At 32.2% G+C, this 13,583-nt stretch overlaps 2 protein-coding genes across 2 annotated transcripts in view; one reads left to right on the top strand and one right to left on the bottom strand.

Moving 5' to 3' along the window:
* Positions 1-3,232: 3,232 nt before the first annotated feature.
* On the bottom strand, positions 3,233-4,074 carry LOC131849829 (EKC/KEOPS complex subunit TP53RK-like). The gene has a single exon (XM_059199955.1). The coding sequence runs from the start codon at positions 3,962-3,964 to the stop codon at positions 3,233-3,235; it is 732 nt and encodes a 243-aa protein (XP_059055938.1). The 5' UTR covers positions 3,965-4,074.
* A 791-nt stretch (positions 4,075-4,865) lies between these two features.
* LOC131849587 (coactosin-like protein) overlaps positions 4,866-13,583 on the top strand; it is a 43,914-nt gene continuing 35,196 nt past the window's right edge. The window contains exon 1 of the mRNA XM_059199686.1: positions 4,866-5,231. Within this exon, the coding sequence (XP_059055669.1) occupies positions 5,178-5,231 (54 nt within the window). The 5' untranslated portion in view covers positions 4,866-5,177. The remainder of the gene's footprint in view (positions 5,232-13,583) is intronic.

Raw genomic sequence — 13,583 nt, forward strand, 5'->3', positions numbered from 1 at the left:
GCATGCAAGAAACGCTTCAGTAGACAACTCTGAAACAATTTCCAGATGAGTACATTTGGTAGTAAAACATACAAAAATACAGAGATACGATTTTACGGACTTGGCGTTTCGGATACGAGAAGTTGTTATGAAAAACGGGCCCGCAAAATCGATCCCAACCTTTTGAAAAGGTCGACAGGATGTTACTCGGTGGGAGGGTAGATCTCCCATAAACGGTTCAATAGATCTAGGTCGTGATCTATAACAACGTTGACAACGAAAAATTTGTTGGCGGACAATTCGACGCGCTGATATAATCCAAAAGTATTTTTGTAATAAATTTAGAAGGGAATTTAGACTAGGATGTAAAAAGACATGATGATAATAGTCAATTATCAATCGTGTCACGTGGTGTGCCTTAGGAAGTAGCAATGGATGCCTTGTGTGGTACGGCAAATTAGAATTGGTAAGCCTTCCACCTACTCTTACGAGACCGATGTTGTCGAAAAATAAATTAAGTCTCATGAGACCACCTTTAATAGATTTGTTTTCCTGTAGCCTTTTAATTGTTCCAGAGAATTCCGAAGACTGAACCAATCGAATGATAGTGTGAGTGCTATCAATCAACTCGGCCACACTAATTGGTCCAGTTCTTCGTTGTGAAGGCTTGCGTAGATTGTGACAGAAACGTTTGCTCAAGCTACTATACATCGTAACTTGGTAAACGAGCTGTACTTGGTGAGAAAAGGAGGCTCCGTAATAGTATGCGTGACATAAGCTGCAGGATAGGAGGACCGTACACCAGGCAAGTCGGCTTCGCTAAGTTCTGATGATTCATTAGGCCATGTTGAATCGTCCATTTCAAGCCATGATGGACACCACCATAAGGGATGATCAACTAATTCAGTAGGAGTAAGGCCTCGACTGGCTGAATCAGCTGGATTCATCATGGACGGTACGTGTTTCCACGTGACATTGGAAAATAAATTTTGGATTTGGGATACACGGTTCCCTTCATAAGTTTGAAGTTTGTGAGGTGTAAGCCACGATAGGACTATGTTCGAATCACACCAAGCAATGACAGTAGTGATTGACATTTTGACATTTAAAATGTCAAACACGTGTTTGGTTAAGCGAATGAGTAAAAGTGCACCGTTTAATTCCAATTTGGGAATAGTTAGTTTTTGTTTGAGTGGTGCTACCCGTGATTTTGCAAGTAATAATTTAACATAATTACCATGAGTATTTTGAATACGCAGATAGATGCAAGCGGCATTCGGACGCATCACTGAAACCGTGCAATTGACATACAAACGGTTGATCAGTGATAACGTAACGTGATATAGATACTTTATTAAGATGAGGAAAATCTGCTATTAATTCCTCAAATTACATTCTAGTGGCCCCTTGGTGCTTCGTAGAAAGTGACTATTAAAATATGGATCGTAAAGTCTCCCAACTTCTATAAGAACTTTAAATAAGAATAGCCGTTTATTTATAAAATACTTAAAGGATGGTTACTATGTGAAAAAACAATATTATAATGTGAGAGAGTGATTATTTGAATGATGTAGTTTAGTTTTTATGTAACATTTAATTAATGTATATTATAATATATAACTGGATGAATAATATTAAATTATATGTTATAACTATTTATAATAATAGTAATAATAATGTTATGTTTGCGTTTGACCCTAAACAGTGGTCCATAATGATCGAAATCATATTATAAACATCTTTCACTGTAATATTATGGTCACTTGATATGCAATAAATATTCAATGTAATCCCTTGAAGGCAACATAAAGTTTGCAACTTCTCATAAGCATGAGTATATATAAATTTATATAAATTTATATATATATATATATATGATGTCTATCAAAATTCTTTATTAGAGGGTGTTCATTATACAAAAATATATAATAATATTCTTAATAGAAAATACAATATATGTATATATTTGTATAACTATTTATGTTTATGTTTGATTATACAATTTATAATTCGATTTTTTTTATTAGTTTTTATCCTTGTTTTACTACAATTACCCACTCAATAACACTTATGTCACTGTTTTGGGTTGACTGAAACTGATCTCTTCTAGGGATAAGTCCACCTCCGCTCACATTGTCTCTATATTATATTATTAATGCATTATCTGTGCAATAAAGAATATATTATAATAAATTCAAAACTAAACTTACGTTTAGCACAATCGTAGGGCGTAGAAATATCTTTATTCATAACCAAAGTCACATTTTTCGGAACACCATTTTGTAATTAACTTCCAAAAATTTAATTAAATTCTCAAATGTAGGTATAGTTTTTTCTATTCTCCCAATCTTTTCCTGTTGCCGTTTTTTTCTAATGTAAAAAGATGATTGCGGCGGTCTGTTGCCTCTTGAGTACTAAGATATCCTAAAAAAAACATAAAACAAATGTTTATTTTTTATATAAAAAAATACAGTAATTATAATAAAACAACATACTTGCAACCGGTATTGTTTTAGCATGATTGTTTTGCATAAGTATCCTCGATAAACATGTAATATGTCGCTTCATAATTTATATTATTGATTTTGAATTTTTAAATTAAATATTCAATTTGAGGTTATAATTTATATTTTCTATTCGAGTTCATGGACAATGACAGTTGATTGACATTCAGACGCAACGAGATGACATTCTGATTGATATAAACCGTATTTTTTTTTATTGTATTCCTTTCAACATAGCAAAGTAACTATGTTCATACAACTTTAAATTGTATTATTGAAAGATGATGGAAAAAGGTAGATATACGCTAAGACTAATATGGCCTAAGTGTTAGCTTACACCTTATTAAAAAAAAATAACAGTTTTGTTTTCTTAGATCACAGGTTGTATGTATGTGAAAAATAATATCTTGAGCCAATAAATATTCAACTTTTAGAATTTATTCTTTTAGCATTTTGCCTGCTTAGTTTCAAATTAATGCAATGTGTAATTTTTGTTTTAATATACAAATAAAAATAATTAACAAAATTAGTAGTGTTTATAGTTACATACATAACTACAAGTTAATAAATGAGTATATTTCAAGACAATTTAAGTTGTAGCACAGATAACATAATATTACATAGTTGTAGTAATAATGCTTGTCAAGTTCAACAATCAAGTCATAGTAATAATGCCAGTTTAAACTGAAATAATTTTTATTTCAAAATAATTATAAACAACAATGAATACTATATATTATTAATACATATTATCCAACCATAGTTCTCTTCCTGCCTCTTGCTCTTACATCTTCAAACTTAGCCAGAATTTCTTTTACATTATTATGTTTACTGTAATTCTTATAAGCATCTAGAATCTTATTGAATAAGTTTGGAAAATCATTGTGTGTACTGATTAGAGCTCTTTCCAGCACATACAAATCCACACCCATATCTTCAGTGCTCGAGTCGACATATGATAAACCAAAGTCTATCATTATTAACTCTATATTATTTATTTGAAGCCATCTTGCATCATCATCAGTACCTTTAGGTTTCTTTTCAACGAGTAGCATATTGGAAGTTGTTAAATCACCGTGAATTATATTATTTTCATGTAATTTTTTGACAGTGTGGCCTATCATGGTAGCAACAGAATTTAAAACATTCTCAGTATCGCCGGCACCATTTTGCTCCGTCTTTTTGACAATATTAATGATAAAATCTTTTACGGTTATACTGTTTTCAAAATGTTGCATATAAATTCGACGACGTTCGAAATCTACTAAATACAATGACGGCGTTCGAACTCCCGCCGTTTTGCATCGCACTATAGATCTGGCTTCGTTTTTTATTCGTTCTTTCGTGATAGTAGCATCAAGGTCTGGGTGCCTATAGTTTTTTTTAAATCTTTCTTTAATTAACGTAGGCCGGTCCAAGTACTTGCATATATACAGTTTTGCCTCCGCACCTTGTTTCAAGATCTTCAATTCTTCAGCCATAATTGTACCTTTTAATGGTAATCGAAATGCTGAAAATAACCGGGATATACATATAATGTAGTATAAAAAATATGTACTTCTAAGATTTCACAAATTTAATATATTAATAAATAAACATTATGGCATAAACATATAAACATAATAACATAACCTCTGTTAAAGTCACTTATACCACAGACTATTTATGTACTAAGCTAACTGTGGAGTACGGTTGTATCAAAAACCACAGACATTAAAAACTGGTGTAACCGGTTTTTACAAAGATTAAATTTATTGAATATTGAAACCGTTTTAATTTTTCATTTTGATTGTGTGCCTAATAAAAATGTAGACGAAAGATTTGGTTTGGGTATCTAACAAAACTGAAGATTATTTTGAAGATACAGTTCTCGGACGTTCATTTTGCAAGCACATATTAAATTTTTTTTATTAAGCACTTCACTGACTTAATCTGACTTTTTTCTTCATGTATTACTGGCTGGTTATAGTTTTTTAAATAATTTCTTAAATGTCTTGTCACCTAAAGCGTTTATTAAACAGTAATAATAGATACTAGGTCATATTACTGGCAACTTACTAAATTACAGTAATAAGGAGGATAAACATTCCTTAATGTAAAAAATAAAAACAAAGATAGCGCGGGTAGTTTTTTTATGTGAGTATAATTGAAAAGAAGCTGATGATTGACCTAATAAAAAGCGGTTAGCTGTCGCTTATTATAAATGAACAGCATCATGGACATCAAGACATCAAGTGTAAAATAATTCTAGTGTCAATTCGAATGTTCGCACAAGTTCGACATAGATAGACCGCACGTCGACTGATGTAGCAAGTACGTAGGTGGATACGTATTTCAAGTTTTAGGTATCCACTTTCTATATCTACCTACCTACTATAACTTCGTACATATGTATGTATTCACTCACTGGAGTGGAGAGCGATCGAGGGAGGCTGCGACTGTGGTGCTTGATATTGGTTATTTCAACAGTGCCGGCCGGCGGTACCACGTATAATTTAATTCATGCACAGAGTTCCCATCGAATTCTTTAATGGAACCAGTGATTTATATTAACTGTTAGCATTTTAGTGTTAGTTTGACGTTCGAACGCTCCGCTGTCTCATATAAATACAAAAATCGTGTGAAAACATACCAAAAATTTAGTAAAATTTTTGTAGTGTGAATTTTTGCTGTGAGTTTTTATAATAGTGAAAAATGTCTGTGGAAGGTTTGGAATACGAGACAATCGTCCAAAATGGACCAAAAAAAGTAAGTATTTTTTTTATTATTTAATTATAAATGTAATTATGAGGCAAAGGATTGATTTTGATAATTCTTAATTCATTATCCCTTTATGACAATGCTCTCGCCTGTCGTTCAAAGAGTTATTAATATTAAGTAAATCCACGATGGAGGTTTCGTCTGCGAATTCCGAAATACATGTGTAGAGTCGTAGTTTTGTTGAAAAGGGGTGGTGAGGTGGGGTGATGTGCTATACAAACGTCTGGGTGCATTTGATAGGTATATACAGACTGGCGTGGACGGGCACGTCTGCAGTTGCGTCTAGAAGTGGCGTCTGATGTGATTTCCTCTTGATTACGACCCACGCACGATGCAATTTCCTTAATTAATTTGGTATTTATCAATCTGTTGCACTGTGTATTCAGGTGAATATTCAATCGTGCGTGTAACAAAGTCAACAAGAAAAATTATATAGAAATGTTTTTATATATTTATGTTGAATAATAATAAATCTATATGTAGCCATTATTGATAAACATAATAATTAATTATGCTTGGCAATATGTAGATTGCGTAAAAATAATGATTGCACTCCAGGCGAGCATTTTTAATTATCTTAGTATATTATTTATATTTATCCAAGTATAAGTATAAATAAATATTATCGAATCGGCCATAACTAATAACCAAAATACATAAGGGAAAAAAATATTTTTGTTTTTTTTCAATATTTTTTTTCTAATGAACTAAAATTACGTCATCATATTTAAAAAATAAATTGGTACCTACTGATATTGCCGGGAAAGGAACCGCGCCCAATTTTTTTATGCAATATGACGGACGACAACCATAAATATACAGTCTATTTAGTTTAAAATTCAAAATTTCTCTATCTTCATGGGTGATTTTATAATTTACAGGTTTAAGTTAATTATTTTTGCTTACGCAATATCTGCACTGGAACTGAACTGATTTTTACGGTTTTTTTTGTAATAAATATTTTCTGATTTCATTGTTTTTTTTTATATAAGCGGTAATGTTTACTCAGCTTACTAATTTTGTTTTCATTAAATTCGTTTCTGTGGAACAAAGGAGTATGTTTTTAGTTACGTTTACAATGATTCACAGGATGAAATGTGAAATTTTTGTGAATCATTCCTGAATATAAACTTATAACTCACTATCTTTTGCCCGCGGCTTCGCTCGCGTTAATTTATGCCCTTTAGGGGTGGAATTTATTAAAATACTTTCTATGGGGATGCCTACGTCATAGTAGCTTTATGCATGCAGTCTCAGCCCGATAAGTTTAAAATTGGCAAAGTTTCATACAAATTTTCATCCCCTATTTTATCCCCTTGGGGGTAGAAGTAATCAGAATCCTTTCTTAGCGGATGCCTAGGTCATAACATCTACCTGCATGCCAAATATCAGGCCGATCCGTCCAGTGGTTTAGGCTGTCCGTTGATAGATCACTAGGTCAGTCACCTTTGAGTTATATATATTTAGATTTCTCAGCCGTTGATCTTAAAATAAATAAATTATTGTGGGTTTTGGTATTATTTGGGAAGATTGCAAATGAATATAATAAATTGTACGGTGTATATATTATAGTTGTTGCTAATAAATAAATAAAACCTATGTGGTCTAACGGTTTAGCACATCGTCTTACTTTCTATAACCTCAAGTTGCATTCCTCGCAGAGTAATAACATTGTATTCATGAGTTGTTTTTTTTTTGTCATGGCTTGGCACTATGGTGCATTTGCCAATCATGAGTTGTTGTAATCTAGGGTTTACATATCTATACATATAAATAAAATTGGAGTGTCTGTTTTTAATATAGAAATAACCGTTTTTTACTACATGCATATGAATATAAATACGGCGCATACACCAAAATAACATTTTTTACAATTTTTGTCTGTCTTTCATCCGTTTGTTCCGCCTAATCTCTGAAATGGCTGGATCGATTTTGATTTGACTTTTATCGGCAGGTAGCGGATCTAATAAAGAGGCTACTTTTATTTTAGAAAAGTTAAATTCCACGCGGACGATATCACGGGAACAACTAGTATACAATAAAATCATTCATGAATAAAAACATTTTTTTTAAGTGCGATATGAAATATGATCTACAGTGACAGGGAGAGGGGGAGTGGGGGGGATTTTAAAAATAAGTATGACGTTATTTTGGATGGCTCCGAATGTCGATGGGTCGAGCCGCAAGGTCCTTTACCCCCTACAATCAAACGCAAAAGTTTGTGAGTAGGGATGGACAGACAGATGTATGGATGTTTATTACTCTGCACGCAAAAACTACTGAACGGATTTTAATGAAACTTTACAGTAATATAGCTTATACATCAGAATAATACATAGGGTACAAATCGTATGCAAAGGGATGTTTGTTACTTTATTACACAAAAACTACTGAACGGATTTTGTTGGAATTTTACAGTGATATATTAATGCCTATAAATTCACATCAGCATAACATATAGACTATAAATTTGATGCGTGTGAAATCGCGGGTACAGCTATATATATATATAAAAGTTAGAGTTGAAGTTATTTTAAAAACTATCCTAAATTAACGTGAATACAGTTAGTTTTTGAATATATAATTGTATTATAATTTATGTATAATATAACGGGTACATTAAAAGGTCATGCGAACGTAGTCAGGTTACCAAACAATTCATTTATCTCATCTAACGGGGCCTCACTACCTCATACTGCGACTCTGTTTAATTAAAATTAATTATTTGTACGTGACATATATCGTTATATTTCGCCTAATTTACATAATATCTATTAAAATTATAGCCTATGTGGTTATTCATAAAGTTTCATCAAAATCCGTTCAGTAGTTTTTGCGTGAAAGAGTAACAAACATCCATCCATACTCACAAACTTTCGTGTTTATAATATTAATAAGATTAAGGTTTTTTACTTTTTTTTATACTTCAGTAGTAGTAGTTGATTTTATAATTACTAAAGTAATATGTTGCAACTATATATTATACTGTACTAACTGTTATACCTCTAGTTTTATATATTTATATTATACTAGCTGTCCCAGCAAATGTTGTTTGGCCTTAAAATAAAAAAAAAAATAGGGGTTGGACTAAACATAAAAAAATAGATATTGGCCGATTCTCAGACTCACCCCAAAATTTCATGAGAATCGGTCAACGTTTAGGAGTATATGAACGATGACACGAGAATTTTATATATATATAGATGTGTGACTTTCCATACTTCTAATTTATATGCTATTCAATAGGTCTGAATCGGCTACTATCTATTTTTGACCTCCACATCTAAGATTATTTAAAAAATACGCTACACTATAGAAACCCTTTTCATAGAGAATCGGTCATGGATGGGCCCAAGTTCCATAGAAATGACAAGTCATTGATACAATGTAAACTATATATAAACCAAATATGTATAAATAATAAATTATATATAAACCAAATATGTATAAATAATAAATTAGTATATGGTCACTACATGCTCTCTAATTGAATTAAAAAATAATCTTTTATTTTGTAATAATGTACGCGCTCATTTGAAAAGAATAAGAGCTGAGTCTCTTGTCAGTTCTTATCTCTTGAGCATTCCGAACTGACGGTAGATTTGACATATCATAAGTCTGTAATATACCTACATGAATAAAGTAAATTTGTTTTGATTGAAAAAAAAATAGATAACTTTGTTTTTTTTTATTGCATTATCTTCACACGGAAATGAGTGAGTGGGGTGCCAAATTAAATGTAACCCGTAGCTTTTGTAACTATTGATTATTACGGCACTGGCTACCCAACACTAAAGAATTTTCAAAATTCGAACAGTTATACCAGATTACCCTGTACGTAAGCACAGGGTAACTTAAATACGTCATTATTATATTAATATAGATTATTGTACTGTAATTAAGGATAAATCCACAGCTTTCCTGTTTACAGTCTTATATATAATATTAAAAATGTTAAGTAGGTTAATTAATTTATTATATATATATAGGTATATATATTTGTCATTGTTAAGAATTACAAAAAAATGTTATAAGTACCCCATTTATGGCTATTGGCAATACAAACCGCCGGAGCACAAAAACTTTTCACATAAACCTGTCAAATTTGGTTCATATATTGAGACTTGCGAGATATATGTGTTCCAAATTTCATAAACATATCTCAAACGGTTATTTAGATATTAACGTCCAAATATCGTCATTTTTATCACTGATCAACTATAGATCAAAATTATAACCCACTTCCAGACGACCTAGGAAGTTCAAATTTGGCATGTAGATAGGTAATTAGGTGAATATAAAGGAAATGTACTGTAGCCTAAGGTCTAACTTGGCTAGTTTTCATATACGAAATATACTGTAGCTTTCGCAAGTTCTAAACATGTTACTTGTCGGTTCCTATTTTATTATTAGTAGTAACTAGCAGTCGAAAGTAATAATTGGTATATGAGAACTGACCAAGTTAGACCTTAGGCTACAGTATATTATCCTTAGTTATAAGAAGAAATGATATTTTATATTGTTATAAATACATTTCAGGACAGACCATTGAACTTGGCACCCATTTAGATCTCACCTCTTTTGTCGTAGAAGTCAACAATCAAGGCATATATCATAATATTAAACTCGGCTATCATTTCACATTTATGTTTTTGATGGGTAATATTATAAACGCGAAAGTTTGTAAGTATGGATGTTTGTTACTCTTTCACGCAAAAATTACTCAATGGATTTTGTTGGAACTTTACAGTGATATAGCTTACATCAGAATAACATATCTATTATATAAAAATGAATCGCTAAATGTGTTGGTAAGCCCTAATCTCGAGAACTACTGAACCGATTTCGATAATTCTTTTTTTAGAATATTCCTTGAGGTACGAGGATGGTTCTTACGGAGAGAAAAATTTAAAAATTGTCTAAAAATGCCTAAAAACGACGCTTTTCTGTAATCCCATACAAACGATTCTTAATGATACTTAAAAGTCAAATTGATCTTTAATACCATACCATAAAGTTCAAATATAAGTAGAGAGGTTCCGGGAAGGTATGTGTCAATATTAGTCAAAAATAGGTGGTCAGTGGTAAAATGTCACTTGAAATGTACATGTCTCGTTGATGTGCATATATATAATATTACTACAAATCCCGGCATACTGAATAGCAGAATAAGTATTAAATAAACTAAAAAATTAAAGAATCGACTGTTAGGCATTACGAAGTACGCCGGCTCAGCTAGTAGGCTATAAATTTCACGCTCGAAAGTGCGAGCACAACTAGTCATCCATAAAAAATTCGGGTTAGGTTTAAGGGTCTCAATTTAGGTCCTTTTAATGAACCCTAAAACAAGTGAATGACAACACTGCACTGATTAAAATACATTAGACAGTTTGTAGATTAAAATGTCTTTGAAACTAGTAAACAATCATGTTGACCGGTGTATGACATCATACAATATTTAAAGTTATCTTTTGTTTTGTATCATACACAATATTTTGTGTTGAGTGATGTAGTGACAGTTATCAGGCGACGACAACGAAAGTAACGAAAACATGGTGGCCAGTAGTAAACCATTACCAAAATGATTTTTGTATCTGTGCACCATTTATTTTTTTAGCAGAGCAGATTTGGAATGTATTGTTTGCATAGATGTTAGAGTGTCTAACTGTAATATTATCTGTGGTCTAACCAAGTAAGAGTCAATATAATTTTTTTTTTTTTGTAAAACTGATGTGCAAACTTATTTTTTTAAATTATTACTTTACTTCGGGTTACAGCTACTAATTAGTCTATTTTGTTTTGACAAAATTGCAATAGCATCCAGATCCATACCACCATCAGATTTAGAAAAGAATCTGTCTTTTTTTTAAATCATGTACAAGATTATTTGAAAATAATAATAGCTAAGTTTCTTGTCAGTTCCTCTCAATTCGAAAGCACTCCGAACTAACTGTAGATTTGACATATCATAAGAATTTGCAATAGACCGTCATCAGAGGTTCCCAAACTTTTGTGTCGTAGACCCCTTGCCATATTTTCGGTTTTGGGTAGACCTGGGGGGTCTACCCAAAACTCTTACCTGGTATTGATTTTTTGTAAATTTCTAACTGTAGTAAAGTTTAGTGTTAACAAAGCAAAAACAACAAGATGACAGCTGTCATAGACCCCTTGCAGTTTGTTATGTACCCCTGGGAGTCGATATAGACCACTTTGGGAATCACTGACCTACATGAATAAGAAACTTTGATTTGATTTGAGTATGTTGCATATATTTAATTTTAGTTCAATTCACACAAGTACCAACTCTTTTAAACCAACTGTTGGCATAGACAAACTTTTTTATAGTTTTTTAAAATATATTTTTATTGCAATTTATATTTTGATGTTCCGTTTTTTAATAGATATTTTTTTATATCTGGGATAGACAGATAGAATATACTTTATTTGAAACATACAGTAAAAAACGGCATATACATGAATCATTACAATAAGGCGGTCTTATTGCTGAAAGCAATCTTGGGATTGGATTGGACTTTCCTTGAATTATAAATTTTTAAAAACCGTATTTTTTGTTGCGCATTCTAATTATGTACAAATTGCTTCAACTTCCTACACTTTATAGTATCCAACACTCTACCCAGGCAAATATATATTTAAACACAACGATTGCTACAACTAACATGATGGATTGATAAGATTATTCTATATCACATAAAGACAAGTGGCTCTTGAACGCAATCTGAGGTTTTGTTTTCGTGTGTAAATATTTGTAATCTAGAACGGGCGTTATGAATATCTATTCGTTTTGATTTAGGTGGGACAGTCTCGTTTTCAGCCATTCTGATGCTGTTACTCGTTTTTAATGGATGATAATGGTATGGTTCACCCGTGGGCACCAGTGGAAGATAAGATGAACATGAGGTCAGGTCAGTTAGCGCATCGTGGTAAATTCACCAGCTAATAGACACTAAGCTAAGCTAATGTATCATTGCAGCTATTATAGCTAGGCAAGGGACGCGTAAAATATAAGTGACACAATTTTTACCTATTTCTATATTATTGTTAACTGTATGTTTTTATTATTCATATTCTTGAATTGTATTTTTAGGCATTTAACTTAGATTAAGTAATACATTTTTATGTTTATCTTATAGTTATGACTCACAATTAATCAAGAAAGAATAAAGAATCATAATACTCATAAATAGCTTATGATTAATTCTGAGTATATATATATATATACATATACATATGTTTTAAAAGAATCATAATACTCATAAATAGCTTATGATTAATTCTGAGTATATATATATACATATACGCTTTTACAACAAAAATCTAAGTGTTTATATCAGTTGTCTAGTATCCATAACATCTCTGCTTACCGTGAGACTAGATGGCGCTGTATTAATTGTCCAGGGTTATTTTATTTATATACACGTTTTAAATTGGCCGCGGGATATGTATAGCCTATATGTTATTCTAATATATAAGCTATATTATTGTAAAGTTTAATTAAAAACCATTCAGTAGTTTTTGCTCGAAACATCCATTCATTCATCCACACTCACAATTATCCACGTTTATACTATTAAAAAAGGTGCAAACAAAACATCATTTGACTAATGTAGAACTAGAAAGTTTCTAGTGGTTTCAGCTACTCTGTGCATCGTCTCATATGCAGTAGGTGTATGTATTATACATTTATATAATCTGTGGTTTGCAGTGCGGTAATTGATATATATTATTGAACATTAGTAATAATATGCACTGTTTTAAATTGTTTTGGAAGTTAGGGGCAGTTGGTCGTACTTAAAAATAAGTCGCAAGCTAGAATATATCCTAAAAAGTCGATGTGATGCAATGATTACTAGATTTTTTTTTATAGCACAGAGGACAAACTAGTTTGTTTCTTACCTGATGGTAAGTGATTACCGCCGCCCATGAGCACCAGCAACACCAGGGGAATTACAAGTGCGTTGCCGGCCTTAAAAGGAATAAGCTCTTTTCTTGAAGGTTTCAATATCGTAACGATTCGGAAATATCATTGCGAGATGGTGATTCCACAATGTGGTTGTGCGTTTTGCTACGTTTACATTCAGCCGCTTCCCCTGTCAGTCGCACTGCCGCAAATATTGCCGGGCGACAACTGAGCGAGAGGGCTGAATGTAAAAACACGCAGCCACTCGCGCTGCCAGTCCTTTGACTTGCGCACGAAAAACCGACAATCGAGGGAGCGCCGGCAGCGCTAGTTGCAGCGCCAATGGCATGGGAAGTGTTTCCACTCGTGTTTACACTCTCGTGCTTCTCACTTCCCTGACTGAGTGTAAATTGGGCATT

This window comes from Achroia grisella, unplaced genomic scaffold, assembly GCF_030625045.1.
Source record: "Achroia grisella isolate CSIRO2021 unplaced genomic scaffold, CSIRO_AGI_Agris_v1 utg660, whole genome shotgun sequence".
Classification (NCBI taxonomy): domain Eukaryota; kingdom Metazoa; phylum Arthropoda; class Insecta; order Lepidoptera; family Pyralidae; genus Achroia; species Achroia grisella.

What these genes read in the sequence shown, in the direction of transcription:
- LOC131849829 (XM_059199955.1), bottom strand. Translation starts at nt 3,964, where the DNA reads ATGGCTGAAGAATTGAAGATCTTGAAACAAGGTGCGGAGGCAAAACTG.